The sequence below is a fragment of the Pistacia vera genome, unplaced genomic scaffold (assembly GCF_008641045.1).
Source record: "Pistacia vera cultivar Batoury unplaced genomic scaffold, PisVer_v2 Contig270, whole genome shotgun sequence".
Classification (NCBI taxonomy): Eukaryota; Viridiplantae; Streptophyta; class Magnoliopsida; order Sapindales; family Anacardiaceae; genus Pistacia; species Pistacia vera.
Window position 1 is genome coordinate 1,049,851 of NW_022196080.1, and position 18,516 is coordinate 1,068,366.

Here is an 18,516-nt window from a genome sequence, read left to right on the forward strand (position 1 = left end):
ATTAAAGAAAGAGAAGAAGAAGATCTAAAGAAGAGAAACGAAGAGCTCGAAAGAGAGTTGAAGAGAAGAACAAACGAGAGTTGAGCTTCAGAAAGTTCTGGAACGGCTGCGTTTGGCAGAGGAAGCTGAAGAAATGCTATGTTCATAGCTAGGTGAACTTGAAGTAGAGGCCGTCAATCAGGCGCGTGACTATCACTCTCAGATTGTCTCTCTTATGAGCAAGTTGTCCAAAGAACTTGTGCTGTTACTGTGTAATTTTATTTATTCTTTTTTGTTAGTAGTTCCTGAAAAAAAAAAAAAAAAAAGCTTCTCTAGAGCTTATGAACGTCAGTCCAATCATGAGCAGAAATTTTATTTCTGGTAATTTGAATGTTAAAGGGATTTGATCTGTGAGGTGTAATTGATTCGTGCTAATGGACTCCAAGGATGACTCCAGCCCCGTCATCGTGTTGTTGTACGTCATTAGTCGAAATTTTTTGGGATTGTTGGTGGTGTGTTAAATTTGTTGGGATTATTGGTGATGAAGTTTGTTTGATGGATAATTGATGTCAAAGCAATATTTATAAAAAAATAGGATACGAAAAGGTGGAATATGAACAGACATTTGGTAATAAATAAACGTATCGATCGAAAAAGTGTCAATAATTATTTGGATAAGGTTATACAAAACGTTAGTAGACTATCTATATAATATTAAAAAAAAACTGTAATAAATATTTTGTTAAGTGTGCAACATATTAGTTAGGTAGTTAATGATGATTCGACAAGATGTTGAGTTATTATGATAAATAAACACTGTGATTTACTAATAATAAAATTTTATTGATACATTTTTAAAGGGTGAACAATAAATATTTTGTCAAGCATCAAAGTCAAAGATGATATGATGATGTCATAGTATATTTATTAATTTTTTAATAGTGGTTCGACAATATGGTTATGAAACATGCATATAGTTCGACTTCGATTTGTTTGATCAATAATGCTACAAAAGTTGTTTTAAATCTGTAATAGAAATGATTATTTCTAGTTTTTTTTTTTTAATTAAGATTATAATATATTTAGATTGATGTTTGTTGAATATGTTCAATTTTTTAACATTTTTATAAACAATTTTATTTAATATTGTTATTAAATATCTATTAAAATATTAAATATTGTTTATGTTTTATCCAGAATTTTAGTCTTGTAATTAAAATTTTGTTACTTCACATTAGAATATATCTTGACTTGTTTTATGTAAATAGAAATAGGAAACAAATAGAGGGAATAAATTTGAACTCATCTTTTATGCGAGAATGTTTGAACAATTTCCGAGGTACTGTATCACACAATAAAAAAGTTGCTCCGGGAAAATAAACAGACATTTAGTAACAGATAGACACGTTGATTGAAAAAATGTTGACAACTTATTGCGCAATGAGATATGAAATAGTAGCAAAACTGTTTGGGGCGCATTAAAGGAGAGCATAATAAATAGTTAACAATGGTTCGGCAGGCGGGTTTCCAAAATATGTTGTGGTTCGGTGTAAAATTTAATTTAATGAATAATGGAATGAAAACTTATTTTTAGATGTTATAGGAACAGTATTTAGATCGCTGTTTGTCGAACATGTTTAATTATTTGAAATTGTCATAATCATTAGTGTTTAATATTTTTATTAAATATTGTTTACGTTTTACTGATCATTGTAATTTTGTGATCAGTTTTTCTTTATAAGTTATTAAATATTTAGATCAATTATAGATAACTGAGTGAGTTTTAGCTTCTACTTTCAGATTAAACTAAAAAACATTTAAATTTGTACATGTGCAAGAAATTACATAAGAAACTTACTAAAAATTAAATTTCATATAGACTATTTGGTAATCCACATTACATCTATGACATGTGATATTTTCTGGTGACGTTGATCTGTCCCAGTCTATACGATTTTGATTCTCCTTGTTGCAAGTCCCAAATATTGGTCTTTTAATGAGAATTGTTGCAGTTGGAGTCAGGGACTTGAATTCTTCCCTGCAATATTTCAGTTTGTAGAAATGATTAGGTAGTTTTACTAATTTCATTAGAATTTGTATACCTCTGTTGTCATGTATAATAAGCAGAGCAATGACAGTGTGATATATTGCTTACATTTTATATTTTTTGAAAATTGCAATCAGTAGTTTTAATCCCATATATGTATCATGTTCGATGAAGGACAAATGTGTTCCCAGCAGTAGCAAAGTTTGTTTATTTTCTGCTTTTGCAAGTGTCTTCAGAATTGAAAGTCCCGCTGTTGTTATTGTTGGCAGTTTATGTTGTTGTTTCGAAATGTCTATTCTTTGTAATATTTGTTTTATGTTTGCTAGCTTGTTCAGAGATTTGCACCTGTAAATTGTATGGTAATAATGGTTTCGAAGCACAAGATTCGTAATACTTAAAAAAAAATCCATAGTTGGGAATCACAATACCATTACCTTATGATTAAACAATTAAGAATAAATAAGTGTGTCAAATATGACTCAGTTAAATATGGATCCTAAAATGCATTTTGTTTTTTATGTATTAGAAAACTATTAACAACTAAAGATACACATGGTTCGACAGAGTTATTTGTATGGTTAACCATTATTGTTATAAGATTGTTGCGGAATAAACCACTATCTTATTGTTATTAGTTGTATGTTTAACCATTTTGTATAATATCATTTTCTGTATGACTAAGAAAGTAATGAAATCAATAGATTAATGAAATACGATGGTTTTAGTAAAACTTACGTTAATCATCAATTTGGCTATAAAATGGTGATAGGGCAAATATCAGTTGTGATATCATGATTTAAGAATGCTTGGAATTTCAACAGATCAAGGTATCATCGAGGTCTACATTCCATTGCCAAACCATAGCTAGGACGTAATTAATTGTATTTATAATTTGTTAAACTTTTCTAGGAACACTGCTCAACCATGAATTTGAATACTTATCCATGATTTAAGGATGGCCGAAATTTGGATAGCTCGATATATTAGAAAGATAAACAATTACATTCGTTCCTATGTTAGTCACTCCTAGGTTATTTTTTATAGTCAGACCAAGTATTAGGCAACTTGCCTGATACCAACTTAGAGAGACGTTAAGCCACTTAATTTTTTATTGATATTATTGTTTGGCAACTTTAAAAAATTGCCTAATAAATAGTATGGAATCCATTGCCGAACCATTGTCCATAACTATGATTGTTCAAGATATCCAAATCTTTACATCATCAAACAGTTGATGTATTAGATCGAATTCGTTGTAGTCAATATACGGTGATTTGTTGATTGTAGTCAATATATGATCCACAATTTATCCATAAGGTATCATTGAGGTTTACATTCCATTGCCGAACCATTATCACGATATGATTGGTTGCGTTTATAATTTTTTATAACTTTTATAGGAATACTGGTAAACCATGAATTTGATCGGAATTTGAATACCTTGACACGATTCTATTTGTCCCTATATTGGTCACATTCAGATAAATACTGAGATTTTTTTACTTTTATAATTTTTTTACGTGGACAGCCGTAATTCTTATTTAAGTTGCATTTGATACAAACTTATATTATTATGTGACATAAACAATACCATTTATTTCATCAACACTTTAACAAAAACACTACATTAAATATCAGAATACCAAATATCATCATAATTATGAACACATCAATCAAAAAGGAAGTGCATTAACCCATAATTAAACCAAAATTCTGATATCCTAACCATTAATAGTAATTTCACATTGAAAGTATCACATAACAGTACAATTACAACACAGCAAATGGTTTATTACAATGGAAATCATAACATTTATCATTTATAGACTGATACTAAAATTTTCAACTGAGAGAGACATTGACCACTTCAAGTTTTTTTTTTAATATTATAGTTCGGCAAATTTGCTAATATAAACTCAAAGAGAAATTAAGCCACTTCATTCTGTATTGATATTGTAGTTCGACATCTTTAAAAAATTGTACTAACAAATAACGATGATACACAACTGAACATGCACCCTTTTTTCTCTCTTATTTGGACCTTTTGAATAACAATGCAACTAAATACGAATTCAATACGAAGAAAGTTTTCCAATTTCAATATAACGCACCTATATAATTATAGATAGCAATCCTAGACAAATGTTATTAGACCACAATAATTAGTAATAACAATTCAATACACCTGTATACTTGTTATTAATGCTCATCTTTGGAATGCCAATACAATGCACCTACATTATTATTATTAATTATTAAAAAATGTTTAACTAATTAATAATTATAGATGGAGTAATAAATAACAATCCAACGTGTCAATATAGAGCAATTTGATTGGTTTGTCAATCCAATGTGTCAAAATGGAGCAATTATAGAGCTTCCAAAATGTGCCACATGGCGAACACTCTGCATGGGTATTCACCTTATTAATGCACATCTTTGGAATACCAATGCAATACACTTGTATTATTATTATTATTAATTATTAATACAGATCACATTTTTTAATTAATTAATAATTATAGATGAAACAATAAATACCAATCCAACATGTCAAGATAGAGTAATTTGATTGGCTTGTCAATCCAATATGTCAAAATAGGGCAATTCTAGAGCTTCTAAAATGTGTCACATGGCGAACAACCTGTATGGATATTCAGCTTTATACAGTAAAACCTCTCTATAGTGATACTCTATATAGGAATAAACTCTATATAATCATAAAAAATTCTTGTCCCAATTTGGGATAGCTATAAATAAGAATAAACTCTATATTGTAATAAGTTATAATTTTTCTAATTCCTGCCTTAAGGAAAATTGCCTCTATATAGTAATAATTATCTGTATATTACAAAAAAATATACGTTATGTAAAATTAAAGGTTTAAAATGAAATAAAATATTTATTTAAAATTGTTTGGGACAATAATTTATACTTTAGAGTTGTTATCACATCTTTTACCTTACGAGTATGTAATAGCTCGTTAGTATAGATACCTTCTTGTTGAAGCTAAAATATTTTTAGTTTCTCAAGCATGTTTAGAACTTCATGGCACATGACTTTTTGTATTTCCGTACTATTATCTTTAGAATTATTTCTTTTCTCTTCTTGTCTAATTGCAACAATGATTTCTCCTTTGGTTAAAACATACATGATTTGTTGCTCATTTGGATAATCGAAGAAGACATTAATATTCATTCGATTAGTGTAGTGTAGTGAAGTTGTCAAATCTGATCACTCAATTCTATAGTGACTCTTTTATTCTCCTCATCCAATTCATTTGTAACTTATAATTCATTGACATTAGTGGTCCTAATTTTGCAACACTTAAAACCATTGACAATTGTCTATGGCTTCACATCAATTGACCATGCATCAACTGCATTTACAGTTCCATCAATGACACTTATTTTTCCTGGTTCTAAGAAATGAACTTTTATCCATTTCAAAAGTAGGCAATTGAAGCGTTGAATTAAAATCCTAATATTGTACTACTAAAACATGAATTATAAAATAAGAAATCAAAACTATAATTTTTGTAACTACACCTCCATTAAGTTATAACCTCCTTATAGTAATAAAATTAGTTAGTCCTGCCATTATGACTATAGAGAGGTTTTACTGTATATATATTGTATGGAATCTGTTGCCTAACCATTGTCCATAATTCTGATTGTTCAAAGCCCACTGTGATCAATAACTTCACTGTCAAACCATCAATTTGTCTATAGAATGGTAATAGGGCAAATATCGATTATGATATCATGATTTAAGAATGCTTGGAATTTGGACAGAAAAATGTATCATCGAGGTCTACATGCCATTGCCAAGCCATAACCAAGATGTAATTAATTGCGTTTATAATTTGTTATAACTTTTATAGGAACACTGCTAAACCATAAATTTGAATACTTGTCCATGATCTAAGGATGGCCGAAATTTGGATAGCTTGATATATCAGAAAGATAAAACAATTCCATCTGTTCCTATATTAGTCAGTCCTAGCTTATTTTTTATAGTCAGACCAAGTATTAGGCAGCTTGCCTGATGCCAACTTAAAGAGACGTTAAGCCACTTAATTTTTTATTGATATTGTAGTTTGGCATCTTTAAAAAATTGTCTAACAACTAGTGTGGAATCTGTTGCCTAACCATTGTCCATAATTATGATTCTTCAAAGTCTACTACAGTTGATAACTTCACTATCAAACCATCAATTTAGCTATAGAATGGTAATAGAGGAAATACCGATCCACAATTTATCCATGAGGTATCATTGAGGTCTACATTTCGTTGTCAAACAATTATCAAGATATGATTGGTTGCGTTTATAAGTTGCTATAACTTTTCTAGGAACACTGCCAAACCATGAATTTGATCGGAATTTGGATACCTTGATACAATCCCATATGTTCCTATATTGGTCACTTTAGGAATATTTCGTTGGCGCAAGACCAAAGGAAAGGATAGTAAAGATTTTGTTAAACCTACTACTTAGAAAACATTATAAGAACGTCAAGATGGTTAGACCTTCCAGATGCCAATGCAATGCACACATACTAAGAAAAGAAGTAAAAGATTGTCATTCATAATTGGGCGGCATGATTTGCTTAGCAATTTGTTTCTTATAATTCATTGCATAAGATATCATGATCCAGAAAGCACACCTTTGATATATTGATTGAGTATTAATAAATACATAGATGATTGTGACACATACAGTTGAATGCATCAAAACCACCGTATATTGACTACAACCAACAAATCTTTACATCATCAAACGTCAAACCGCAAATGTTCATGCAGGCAAAATAACTTGCACAATAACAACTATCATAATCCAGTAACACCGAACCCGGAATAACCAAATCTTTGAATCACCATCACCATCATACCGAGATACTAACCATGACACTCCCATAGCACAAAAAGTTGACATCCGCAATGACCAAATTCGATACAATAACATTCCATTCATAAATCACAAAATTGAACCTCAACTACTATCGAATTTTGCCACCCTATGACAACAATGCATCGAGCATCACAATTCAATAATAGTTGAGGACCGATCGTGTCACCTGAGAATAGAGTTAGCAAAAACAATACTCACACAAGTCTTGTTAACATAAAACAATCCATAAATGTTTCATGTAGCTTCGTCCCAAAACAAATGCTTACATATCGGCCGGAACAATCAGATAGCATGGCCAAAAAAAAATGCTTAATCTTTAGACAAAGTACAAATCATGAACATTTAATGTTACTCAGCGTCAACAATACAAGGAAAAACTAATTGCCCCTCACATGAACATACCGACAACAAATACTCACTGTTCGGCCAAAATTATAAGCTGAAAATAAAATCAGCAAACATCAGTGACCATATAATTCATGCTAATCGATTGCAACCACAGACATACCAAATCAATGACCTTACTGAAGACTTAATAAACACAACTTGGTACGGAACACGCTGGCCATTGTATAAACACATCAACTTTTTTCACTGTAACTTGAAAATGAAACCAACAAAATCAATGAATTCACATTTTATGTCGATCGATCGGCAGAAGAGACGCACTAGATCAATGACTCTACCAAAAAAATAATAAACACAAATCCTCATTTTCTTGAAAACAAACATAACAAAATGTAATCGATCTTTGTGTTAACATTGTTAAAGAACTATTATCCATTTGTATAAAAACTAGTACCTAAAAAACGGAAACAACAAAAGTTAATTAAAATTCATATTAAAATTATCAAGGAGCACACTCACCGTTCGGAAGGAATAACACAATCAATCATTCAAATAAATTGACTGAACAAAAATAATCATTAAATCTAACAATAACCGTTAAAATAGTTAGGAGACGTAATTACAGTTTCGTATTAAAATACTTAGAAGATATACTTTCAGTTCATAAGAACAAATCAAAATAACAACTCATCTAACAGTATCAATCCGACATCTTACCTTTATTCCATGCCAATTCATGAATCTCTGACCTATAAACAACAACAAAAACATACATAAATAAAAAACTATTGATCAAAATGCACGTGAAGAACATGCATATTATTTTCACAAACTAAAATAACATATAGACAATTAATAAAAGACCAGACATATTGTTGATGCCAACTAACAAATTGCGATGATACACAACTGAACGTGAGCCCCTTTTATAACCTCTTATTTAGACCTTCTGAATACCAACACAATTAAATACGATTTTAATACGAATAAAGTTTTCCAGTATCAGTACAATGCACCATATAATTATAGATAACAATCCTAAACAAATGTCATTAAACCACGATTAGTAATAGCAATCCAATACACTTGTATACTTGTTATTAATGCACATCTTTGGAATGTCAATGCAATACACCTGTGTTATTATTATTATTATTAATACATATTCTTTTTTTAATTAATTAATAATTATAGATGGATCAATAAATATCAATCTAACGTGTCAAGATGGAGCAATTTGATTGGCTTGTCAATCCAATGTGTCAAAATAGAACAATTCTAGAGCTTCCAATATGTGCCATATGACGAACAACCCGCATGGGTATTCATGAATCTTAGAGCTAAAAATATCTCATTAAACCACACATCCAATGTGGCAATAGAGAACAATGCTAGAGCTTCAAAATAAAGTAATTTTAGAGCTCAGAAAAAAAGAAAAGAAGAGAAAAAATTGTCCTTATCACTCAAGTAGGTATGCTTTTACTTTTGGATTTGGAATACCAATACAACAATTAATCTCTTTTTACATCATCACCAATAAAATTTAACCATATGACAACCACAAATCCTTTGTGTTAAAATGAAACAATTCTATGTGTTACAAAATGAAAAATAATAAATAATATTACTGAAAAATCTAGAAGAGTAGATAATTTAAAAATAATTTTTTTTATTTAATTTAATTTTGATGGTTTTGAGTTTTGACACTTTTAATTTAATTTTTACTTAATATTTGAACTGATTATTCTTCATGAATTTTATCTTGATCAACTCCTTGGTGTAAAGGAAATCGTTCATGAGAGGGAAAGGAGGACACAACACAACGCACAACAATGGCAAGCAAGAGATACATACACCAATAAACCTACACCATAGCTATTAACGCAACACCACCCGGTTTTGCGTTAATTTTATTCTCATCTTCAAGCTGTTTTCCACAGCTCCTGGAACCTCAATTCTCCAGAAACCACACACTAAAAACCCTCACCATAACACCCACAAACAACTGATTTAGTACATTTCAACAATGGAGACGAAGGTAGAAGAGAAGCGCAACAAAATCTACAAAATGTCGTCGTTTTTAGTTTGGGTCATAGCTTCAGTGATTTTCAGGCTAATTTTAATTTACTTCCCAAAAAATCTCAACTTATCTTCTCGTCCCGAAGTCTCCACTCCTCTCACCAGCATACGTCGTCGTACTGTCTCTTCCTATCACTCTCTCTACGCGCTGAACTAAAATCAATTCATGATCTGAATTTTTGACCTTTTTTTGTTTTAATTTTTTCCAGTGGCGGAGGGATACTGGCTAAAGCAATCATCAATGTCTCCATATGCAGGTTTGCTATTTCTTTGTTTCGTTCTTTTCGATTTATGAGATGTTGTTTGTAAACATTGGTTTTCTAACTTGCAGGTTCAATGTATCATGGTTCTCCTCTGTTACTTTCTGTGCTTGGGCCGCTTACCGTTAAAAGGTGCTAATTGAGCTCAATTAAAGTTATAACAATTACATTAAAGAAATGATGAATTGTTTATTTGGTTAAAGGTGGCGTTTGTGTGCTTTTTGCTACTGATTTAAAAACGCGTTCAAATAACCCAAAACACTAATGTTATGTTTTGTTAGTATTTGCTGAAATGTGCTAAATCAGTTTTCAGAGCAAAGAGCACTCAAGCGTTTAGAGGTGCAATTTTTAGTTTCTTTTTGAAATGTGTTTAAATTTAAATACTTTAGGCAGATGAATTGTTATTGGTTTCTGATACTTGTTTGATATGTATTTTAATTTGTTGGTGCAGAATTGAAAGGCAACCCGATCAGCTTCTATGCAGGTACTAAATATTAGGTCTTAGACTCTTAGTTATTCAAATGTTATGGTTATGGCCGTGTTTGGTATCATGGAATTGGAGTTGAATTGAATTGGCAATGCCAACCCCTAATTTTTGGAAGAAGATGACTATTCATTCTGGCCAATCCAAATTCTATGTCCAGTTCCAACTTGGCAAATGGAATTTGATTTTACTTACAAGTCTATTGGCGATAATTGTCACTTTTATAAAGTGAATGGATTATTCATTTTAGGTGTTTGGTAGTATTTTAGTATGCTAACAGTTTTATGTGACAATTTGAGACTTAGTTTTTTTAAGTGATAGAAGTTTTGCGTATAACCTGGATGAATAGACCTGGTTTTTGTTCATATATCAAGTATGTGGTAACATATGGAATGGATGTTAAATGCACAATTCTCATATACTTTTGTGTGAGGCTCTCTTAGTTCAAGTGGCTGAGTTGTTCCACTACTCATGTGGTGCAACTTTGGCTCTTCTACCATTTGATTGCAGAGACACACAAACGAGAGAAAAAAAACGGCACGTACTTATTTACAGAAACCTTTTCAGATAAAAAAAATTAAAAATGAAGAAAAAGCTCTTGAAAGTAGCAAACAAGAGTTTGGACATTGTAAAAGTAAACTTATGCCTCTGCTATTTCTTTGTTCTGTACTTTTTTATGTATAATATTCATAATAATTAAATTATCATAAAAATGTTTTAATCCTGAACACAATTATTATGTGAGTGATGATTCTACGCCCTAGCTGAGGTATATAGCACTTTCTGTTAGTCTGTTGAAATCAAATATCTTTTGTTGGTGTTAATGGTAGGATATCTGCCGTCCATTACTCATTCTGATAATCTGGGATTTCCATTCCATTCTTCTTTCCTTCTTATGCTTAACATAATTCATTTAGTCTTTTGGTTCTTTTTTTCTTCTTCCATTCCTTTTAAAATCTTTTCTCCATTTAGTTATTTAGTTGATATCAACACATATTTGGATACAGTTTGCTTTTTGTGCTTGCAGATGTCATGAGTGCTATGCTTCTTCGTGCTACCGGTCAGAATCTTCAGGCAGCATATACTCAAAGATTGAAATCCCTAGAACTTCATGAACTGTCAAAAAATTCAGGTAATTTTATTTGTTCAGAGCAAACTGCTTCTTTCAAATTCTGTTGTGCAGAGGATATTATAGGATTATTTCAGTTTTCATTGATCATTTATTTAATTTCTTAAATGTGACCCTGGATAAAATGATTAGAAGATTGAAAACTTGTGAATGAGAGATGGCTTTAGTTTCTTGATTGTCATCTATAATATATTGTGCTTTAGTGTGTGGTAAGATCATCATTGTCCTTTTAGAGGATTAGTTTGGTTCTGGTGCTGCAATTCTTCATGGAGCTCTGCTTATTGCCGCCTAGTCTTTCTTCTCTTTTATGAATGTCTTATTAAATTGCTGAGAAGTTTGGATAAAAATAAATGATAGCATGGAACCTTGAGAAACTTAATTTGAATTTTTTAATGAATTCAGTAAGATTCCAAGTTAATTTTTTTGATAAACTTACAGAGATCACAATGGTAAATTTTGCTTCAAGATGCTTAAATCTTTGTGTTCAGGTGCCAATTCTTACATATTTCCTGCTTGTCCTTCCTTCCCCTTTCCTCACAAGTATCAGCGTTACTTGCAGAGATTTTTTCTTCTGGAGATATTGCCGCTCTTGTGTACTTGTGGAATCCTTTCACAATAGTAGCCTGTGTAGGTTTGTCCACATCACCAATTGAAAACCTGGCCATCATATCATCTCTCTATGGAGCATGTAAAAGTAAGAAATTTCAATTCTTTGTCAGTACTTGGGTACTTGTTGTCTGTGCCTTTCAATTCTTTGTCAGTACTTGGGTACTTTTTGGTTGAATGCTTGTGAAATTTAAAGAATAAGGTCTACATTTTTAGAGGTTTACCAAGGCATTGATAGTCCTTTCTAATGTTTCCACCTTTCTTTTCCCATATGCGTATTTATTTATTTATTTTGGGGTTGTAAAGATATGAATATCTTAAAAATATTTTTAAAGAGTATATGTTTCATGCACACTTTTGATGTTTCAGTTCCTGGCTTTTTTAAAATATTTGGAACAATTTATGGGTAGAGGCTCATAGGTTTTTTGTTAATATATATGCCTAGTTTGACAAAGAACCGCTGCTTTGTGTGTATTGTACCAGTCATGAAAAATTATTTTCAGGTTGCCATTTCATAAATATTGACACTATAAGTCTGCTTCACAGTAAGATTATTTGGAATTTTAATTGATTAAGGCACACTTGGTTAAAACTGTGAGGTCTTAGGGGATAGGGTTAGACTTTTTGTTTCTATTTGGGCTTTAGTTTCAAAAGAATTTATGGACTTTTTTTTTCTTTATTCATCTTGATTTGGGTGGGGGTTGCTTGTTTTCATGGAGGGAAAGGAACATCAGTCACTATCTTAGTATCTTGTATAGATTTGTCTCCCTCATTGGTTTTTTGATATTTTTGTGGATCTCTAATCCACTAATGTACCTGCCTCAATCTCTCTTTTTAATATATAGTTTTATCGTTTCCTATTACCACAACCCCCTCCCCCCCAAAAAAAAAATGTAATTGCAATTTATTAATATCGTTTGTTGGATGGAATGTAGGGACTAATTTATTAAATATCATTTGTTGGATGGAATGTAGGACTGCCTCCCTTGGCTGCTTTTGGGTGGGTTAAGGCTACTCATCTATCTCTTTATCCTGCAATTTTAATTATTCCGGTATGTCTTTTTGTCTTTATGAATTAGTTAAAGTCTAATAAGAAACATACGAAGAACTTATGTGAAATTCCTTAGTGCTTTTTTTTATCGACTCTGCATATAGTAACTATTGTTAATTTTTTTTCCAGTTGATTATTTTACTAGGATATGGTCCAGATGCTCCTCCTAGTAAATTGTTCCTTCAAAGTAGATGCAGCAAAGGTGGAGATAATCCCTTAAGTAGTACATCTTGTCAACAGGAGGAACTGACCTTCTCAGGGAAACCAGTCATTCATTTTTTGTTGTGGATTTCTGTCTGGTCTGTCTATGTGCTTATTCTTTGTGGCATATCGGTTCAACAGAATGGTGGTCTGCTGGAGATGTTTAAAAGGTATTCTTTATAAACTCCATTCTGTACTTGTCATCTGTATGTTAAATCGGAAAACTATTTTTTAGAGCTAATCTTCTCTATTCGTACCCTTCTGCATGCCAAACAATGTCCTGCTTATAAGGCATGATACTTGTAATTAACTTTTATGGAACAGGAGTTTGATTAGATAGTGGTCAGTATCACTGCTTGAGTTATCAAAAGAATTTGAAACTGCATAATAATAAAACTGGTTGGAGGTTTCTTCCTGAAGTTCATATAATCCATGTGGATATTTTGGGTTAATGATTGATTATATGTCAAGTAGTTCTGTACTCAAATCTGATGCATTCAGTTCTGAGTTCAAGACCCTAATATTTGGAAGCCTAAATGCTGAAAAGTTATTTCTCATGGCTGTCTACCTCTACTTAGATTTTCTGGTTCCCTTTCAGGATTTCTTCGTATTAGATTTAAGTTGTCTATCTACCTTTTCCATTTTCTTATTGGCTTGTTGGTGCCTTTCTTGTATATGTCCTGTTTATTTGGGTTGTAGTTTTGTTACTAATAAAAGAACAAAATTGGAAAACTGATACTATTACAGAGTTCTCACCTTCATATATTCAGAAGATTTAATACAGAAGTTCCTTAGGTTAAGTGATCCTCTTTGCTATACATTCTACCACCAACTTTGTACATGAGCATTATCTGCCAAGATGTGAGAATCAATTCTTTTTATGGAATACTAGCTTAATGTAAACCAGTTTGGTTGAAGTTCATCCTTTTGGCTTTCCTTGGTCACACTGCTCAAGTACATTTAGCATCATGGTTAATCAGATAGAATGGTTTTTGATTTCAGCATTGTCATTAATTTTGATGTCTTATTAATTCATCTTTATAATTATAATATTAAGATATACAATGCTGTGGTATATCAAGTAAGAGAGCTCTTCATTTTTCCTTTCATGGCCATATAAAAGCTTACTCTTCGTACATGTGGCTTGTTTCTGTAGTACATACGGGTTCATCCTCACTGTGGAAGATTTGTCTCCAAACATGGGTGTTTTGTGGTGAGGCAAATTGATTTTTGTTTTATGTAGAATTGAGAAATTTTATCCTATATGTGAGGTGTTTCATTATATCTTGTGCACCTGATTTTTCTTTTGGCAGGTACTTCTTTGCTGAAGTTTTTGAATTTTTCAGAAATTTCTTTTTGATAGTATTCCATGTGAATATTCTATTCATGGTATTGCCATTGGCCATACGGCTGAACCACCGACCTTGCTTCTTGGCTTTTGTGTACATTGCTATCTCATCGATGCTTAAATCTTATCCTTCAGTAAGTCTACAGTTATTTGCTTGTTTTACCCCAATTTAGGTTGGTTTTGCTAATCTGTCCCAATATATTGCACTTGAGATTGTATGTAACAAACTCTGATGCGAACTTAATGTGCTCGTTGAGAAAAACTAGTGTACAACTCGTTCAAAATACACAAGTCTTTGTGGGATACTAGAAGCTATTACTTTCCTGTTTTAAAGAGTTACATTTTGTAGACTTGGTGCTGTCTATGAGTTTTCTATTCCCTCCCAACCCTTTTGGGAAAAAAAAAAAAAAAAAACCATCAAACTTTATTGAAAAAACATACCGGAGTAGGGATGACTAGTTGCTCCTATGGAAGTTTTTGGCAAAGCTTTTATCTTTTGTTCTTTATACTGGAACAATTGAAGTCTTTGGTACAATCTGTGAAACATATCTTTTATACTAGCTGTATGCTATTTCTGTGCTTCCCCTTTCATAAATATTAAGTTTCAGAATTCACCTTCAGATTTGCTCCCGGCCAAAAGTTTCTCCCTGAGGATAATCATCCCAGTTGCTGTGATAACAGATAATTGATGAGTTTTATACTTATATTGTGGATTTTGTTTCTGAATTTGTTTGATGTTGTTATCTAATTTGTTCATCCTCTGTGGTTTGGTTTTGATTAGGTTGGCGATTCAGCTTTATATTTGGGTTTGCTAGGTTGGTTTGTTTTTGAATTAGCAGGCAAGTGAACATGACTCTTTTGTTACTGGTGAATTCTGACTTGGTCTAGCATTTTAAAACCCTCTATCTTCCATGCCTATACAGATATGCAATTCTCCTTCTTCCTCTTTTGCGGATATGTCGGAGTTTCCCTTCTCAGCCCTGTTATGCACAATCTATGGATATGGAGGGTATGCCTTTTCCTTGGATTTCATATAATTGGATTAAATGACTAAATAAATTAAGGCATAAATTTAGATCTTGACTTAATGAAATTTATAGGGTACTGGCAATGCAAACTTCTATTATGCAACTGGTATGGCTTTTGCTTGCTTTCAGGTTCGTTACAACTGCCTAACAGCTACTTATTTTTTGTTGCATCAAATAGTTCAAAAGGAAAGTCTATATGAGGATAATGTAGTTTCTTTTTATATATAGTTAATTTTATAACAGAAATTGCTAAATTATTATCACATGATGATATTGACATTTAGGTTCCTAACAGTTACCGTTTTGCTAATTTCTGCTGATTTTGGCAATTCAAGGATGTATGGTTTTCTCTCTAATTTTTCTTGGCTTCTATTTTAATTTCAATTGAATTTCTGATTCATAATTAAACTCTGAGGAAGAGAAAAAAAATATTTTTTGTTAACTTATTCTATACATTTTGAACCAAATTAAGAAATCCTGTAAGCTTTTTGTGATTTCAATATGTTTTTGTTTCTGAATCTCTTTTCCTATATTCTAATACGAGTATGTCTTCCAAATTGTTGTTTTATTGAATGTAAGTCAAATTGGCCAGTGTTTTGAATTTCTAGATAACACAGTGAAACCAGAGCAGGATTTATATGCTAGTATTTTAACCGGTCGATGTATTCTAAAGATAATTACGATTTTATTTTTCAATTTTCTGTCTCGTAATGCATACATTGACCTCCCATTTCAGATTATTCTGGTGGTCGAGAGTGTAAGTGCAATACTCAAGCACGACAGGACATTGAGAAAGTTGTCCGTCACGTAATCTTGAGATGTTGAATTTTTATTAGTTCTTGCTACTATACCTGGTATAGTTCTTACCACTCATCAGAGATCCTCAACAACGTCAAGCCACGGGGTGTTACCATTCTTACTTTCAAACGGAAAGTTAATTAACTCATCCCCTTGAAAAACCTGTTTGTACGTTTTTTATGTAACGCTCAACATAATCGATTATCAATTGTCAGTTAACAGTAGTGCTTTACAGTTTTGATTTGCTGTACTTCTTGTTATGGGTGTCCAAAAAAATGCTGAAACTGGTTAATCGGTTATCCGAAAAACCTATTTGGTTTTAGTTCAAAGAAATATAAAAACTGGTTTTCTTTTGATTACTGGTTTATGAGAATATGGAAACCGATTTACTATAAAAATATTAAATTAAAAAAATATAAAAGTATTAAATATTAAATTAAAACCGTTTCAAAACCGGTTTTTCTCTTAACTGGTTCGTTTTCGGTTCAAGAATTTGTGAAATTATGTAAGTGAAATTCATACATGACAAATTATAAGTGTGAATTGCCTGCCAGAAAGTAGCAAAATCATTATAGTTTATTAAATTGTTTTTGTGTGGTTCACATGCATTTGAGTATGGTTTCTTGTGTGAATATAAATACTTGGTCATTGCTGACATTCGATTGCCTCCCATCTTTCCGTATTTGGTTTTCTGACGGCCAAGCCCAAGTTCCGGTAACAAGAGGGGCCCAAGCCCATTAACGTATGCTTTTTAACCAACTAACAAACATTTTTGTTTTTATTTCCAATTGGACAGTAAGTATGGATAAAATTAGGCTTTAATTATACTGTTTGACCATTTTTGTTTTTTTTTTTTCAGTTTTATAGAGTCAAAAGTAATTCATAATGTGGGTACCTGTCAAACCTAACAAACGTTTTACCTGTTTCTGTCAAAATACTAAAATTAAAAAATATAAATATTCTTAATCCTTCGTTAAACTTAAAGTCTAATTTGAGATTAATCTGCTAACCTCATCAAGGATATAACAAAATATAAGATTATTAAAGTAATATAGCTTAGTTTAAAGTCCTACCATTTTAATCTATAACATAACTCATCAACTAAATTAAACTACTATTCCTCTTCTTTAAAGTTTATTTAATTCTCAGTCCCTCTATTAGAATCTTCTGTAAAATTTTCAATGACATACGAAAAATATTTATTTGAATAAGAACATGATATAAATAATAATTAATCAGCCAGCGCTGGATTTTGTTTACCAATAAATAATATTACTGAAGAATAGACAATTTAAAATAAAATAATTTCATTATAAAAACATTCATAATTTAGTTCTAGAAAATCTTGTGGCCTGAAAATTGATAGCGTAAAGAGGACATTTCTATATAGTCGTCTAACGTTAAACTCTTCAGTCAACAAAATTATATTTAATACAATAATTAATAATAGAACTTTCTCACCGCCCCCATTCCCTTCTATTTTAATTTGATTTTGACACTCAATTTAATTTTTACTTAATATTTTAATTGATTTAGTTCAAATTTTTTAGATTAGATTGGATTAAACTAAATTTTGAGAGTTAACACTTTTTCCCACCCAAATAATGGTTTAATGACACTTTCCTGCTCCAGATTTTTAAAATACTATTTTACTATTTAAATTTATATTTTTGTAGCGAACAAAGAGAAAATTCAGTTCAAGTTATTCAGATTTTAAAAAAGGGGAGGTTGATGGGTTTTTTGGTGGTGGAAAGTTGGATTTTGGTAATTAAGATTGATTGAAATTTGACTTAGGAAGAGCAGTTGCATAAATTCTTATCACTCGATTGTTGGCGATTGACAAGGTCGACGGAAGTAGGGTTTGAGAGGTTTTGGTGAGTGATGATTAGCAAAGAAAATAGTGATGGTGTGGGGTCACAATAATGCCGGATCAATGAAACGAAATATAAATTTAGATTTTAAAGTATTATTTTAAAAGTCTATAAGTGAAAAAATGTCATTAAGTCATTATTTTGGTGAAAAAAAGTCGCTGACTCTAAATTTTAATAACCAAAACTTAATTCTGATCAAGCTAATGATCAAACTTAATTCTGATTTATTTTTCAAAATTTTGCATCTTAATATTTGAAATCTGATTGATATAATATTTAAAAATTGCTTTCATATTAAAATTAAAAAAAAAAAAAAAACATTTTAATGAAAAATGTCTTGTATGTTGTTTTTCAAAACAAAAAAACTTTATCT

The 18,516-nt window shown here is 31.2% G+C and overlaps 1 protein-coding gene across 2 annotated transcripts; it reads left to right on the plus strand.

Moving 5' to 3' along the window:
• The first annotated feature begins 8,859 nt into the window (after positions 1-8,859).
• On the plus strand, positions 8,860-16,631 carry LOC116133574 (phosphatidylinositol glycan anchor biosynthesis class U protein-like). Of its 2 annotated transcripts, none has more exons than XM_031419270.1 (14): positions 8,860-9,483; positions 9,577-9,624; positions 9,699-9,759; positions 10,079-10,111; positions 11,119-11,243; positions 11,800-11,934; positions 12,822-12,898; positions 13,027-13,268; positions 14,255-14,311; positions 14,412-14,580; positions 15,228-15,285; positions 15,370-15,455; positions 15,547-15,603; positions 16,211-16,631. In XM_031419270.1, the coding sequence occupies exons 1-14, from the start codon at positions 9,315-9,317 to the stop codon at positions 16,283-16,285; spliced, it is 1,392 nt and encodes a 463-aa protein (XP_031275130.1). In that variant the 5' UTR covers positions 8,860-9,314; the 3' UTR covers positions 16,286-16,631. The 2 variants fall into 2 exon arrangements, with proteins under 2 accessions (XP_031275130.1, XP_031275131.1); XM_031419271.1 differs by having other exon boundaries at positions 9,390-9,483; positions 11,139-11,243.
• The last annotated feature ends 1,885 nt before the right edge of the window (positions 16,632-18,516 follow it).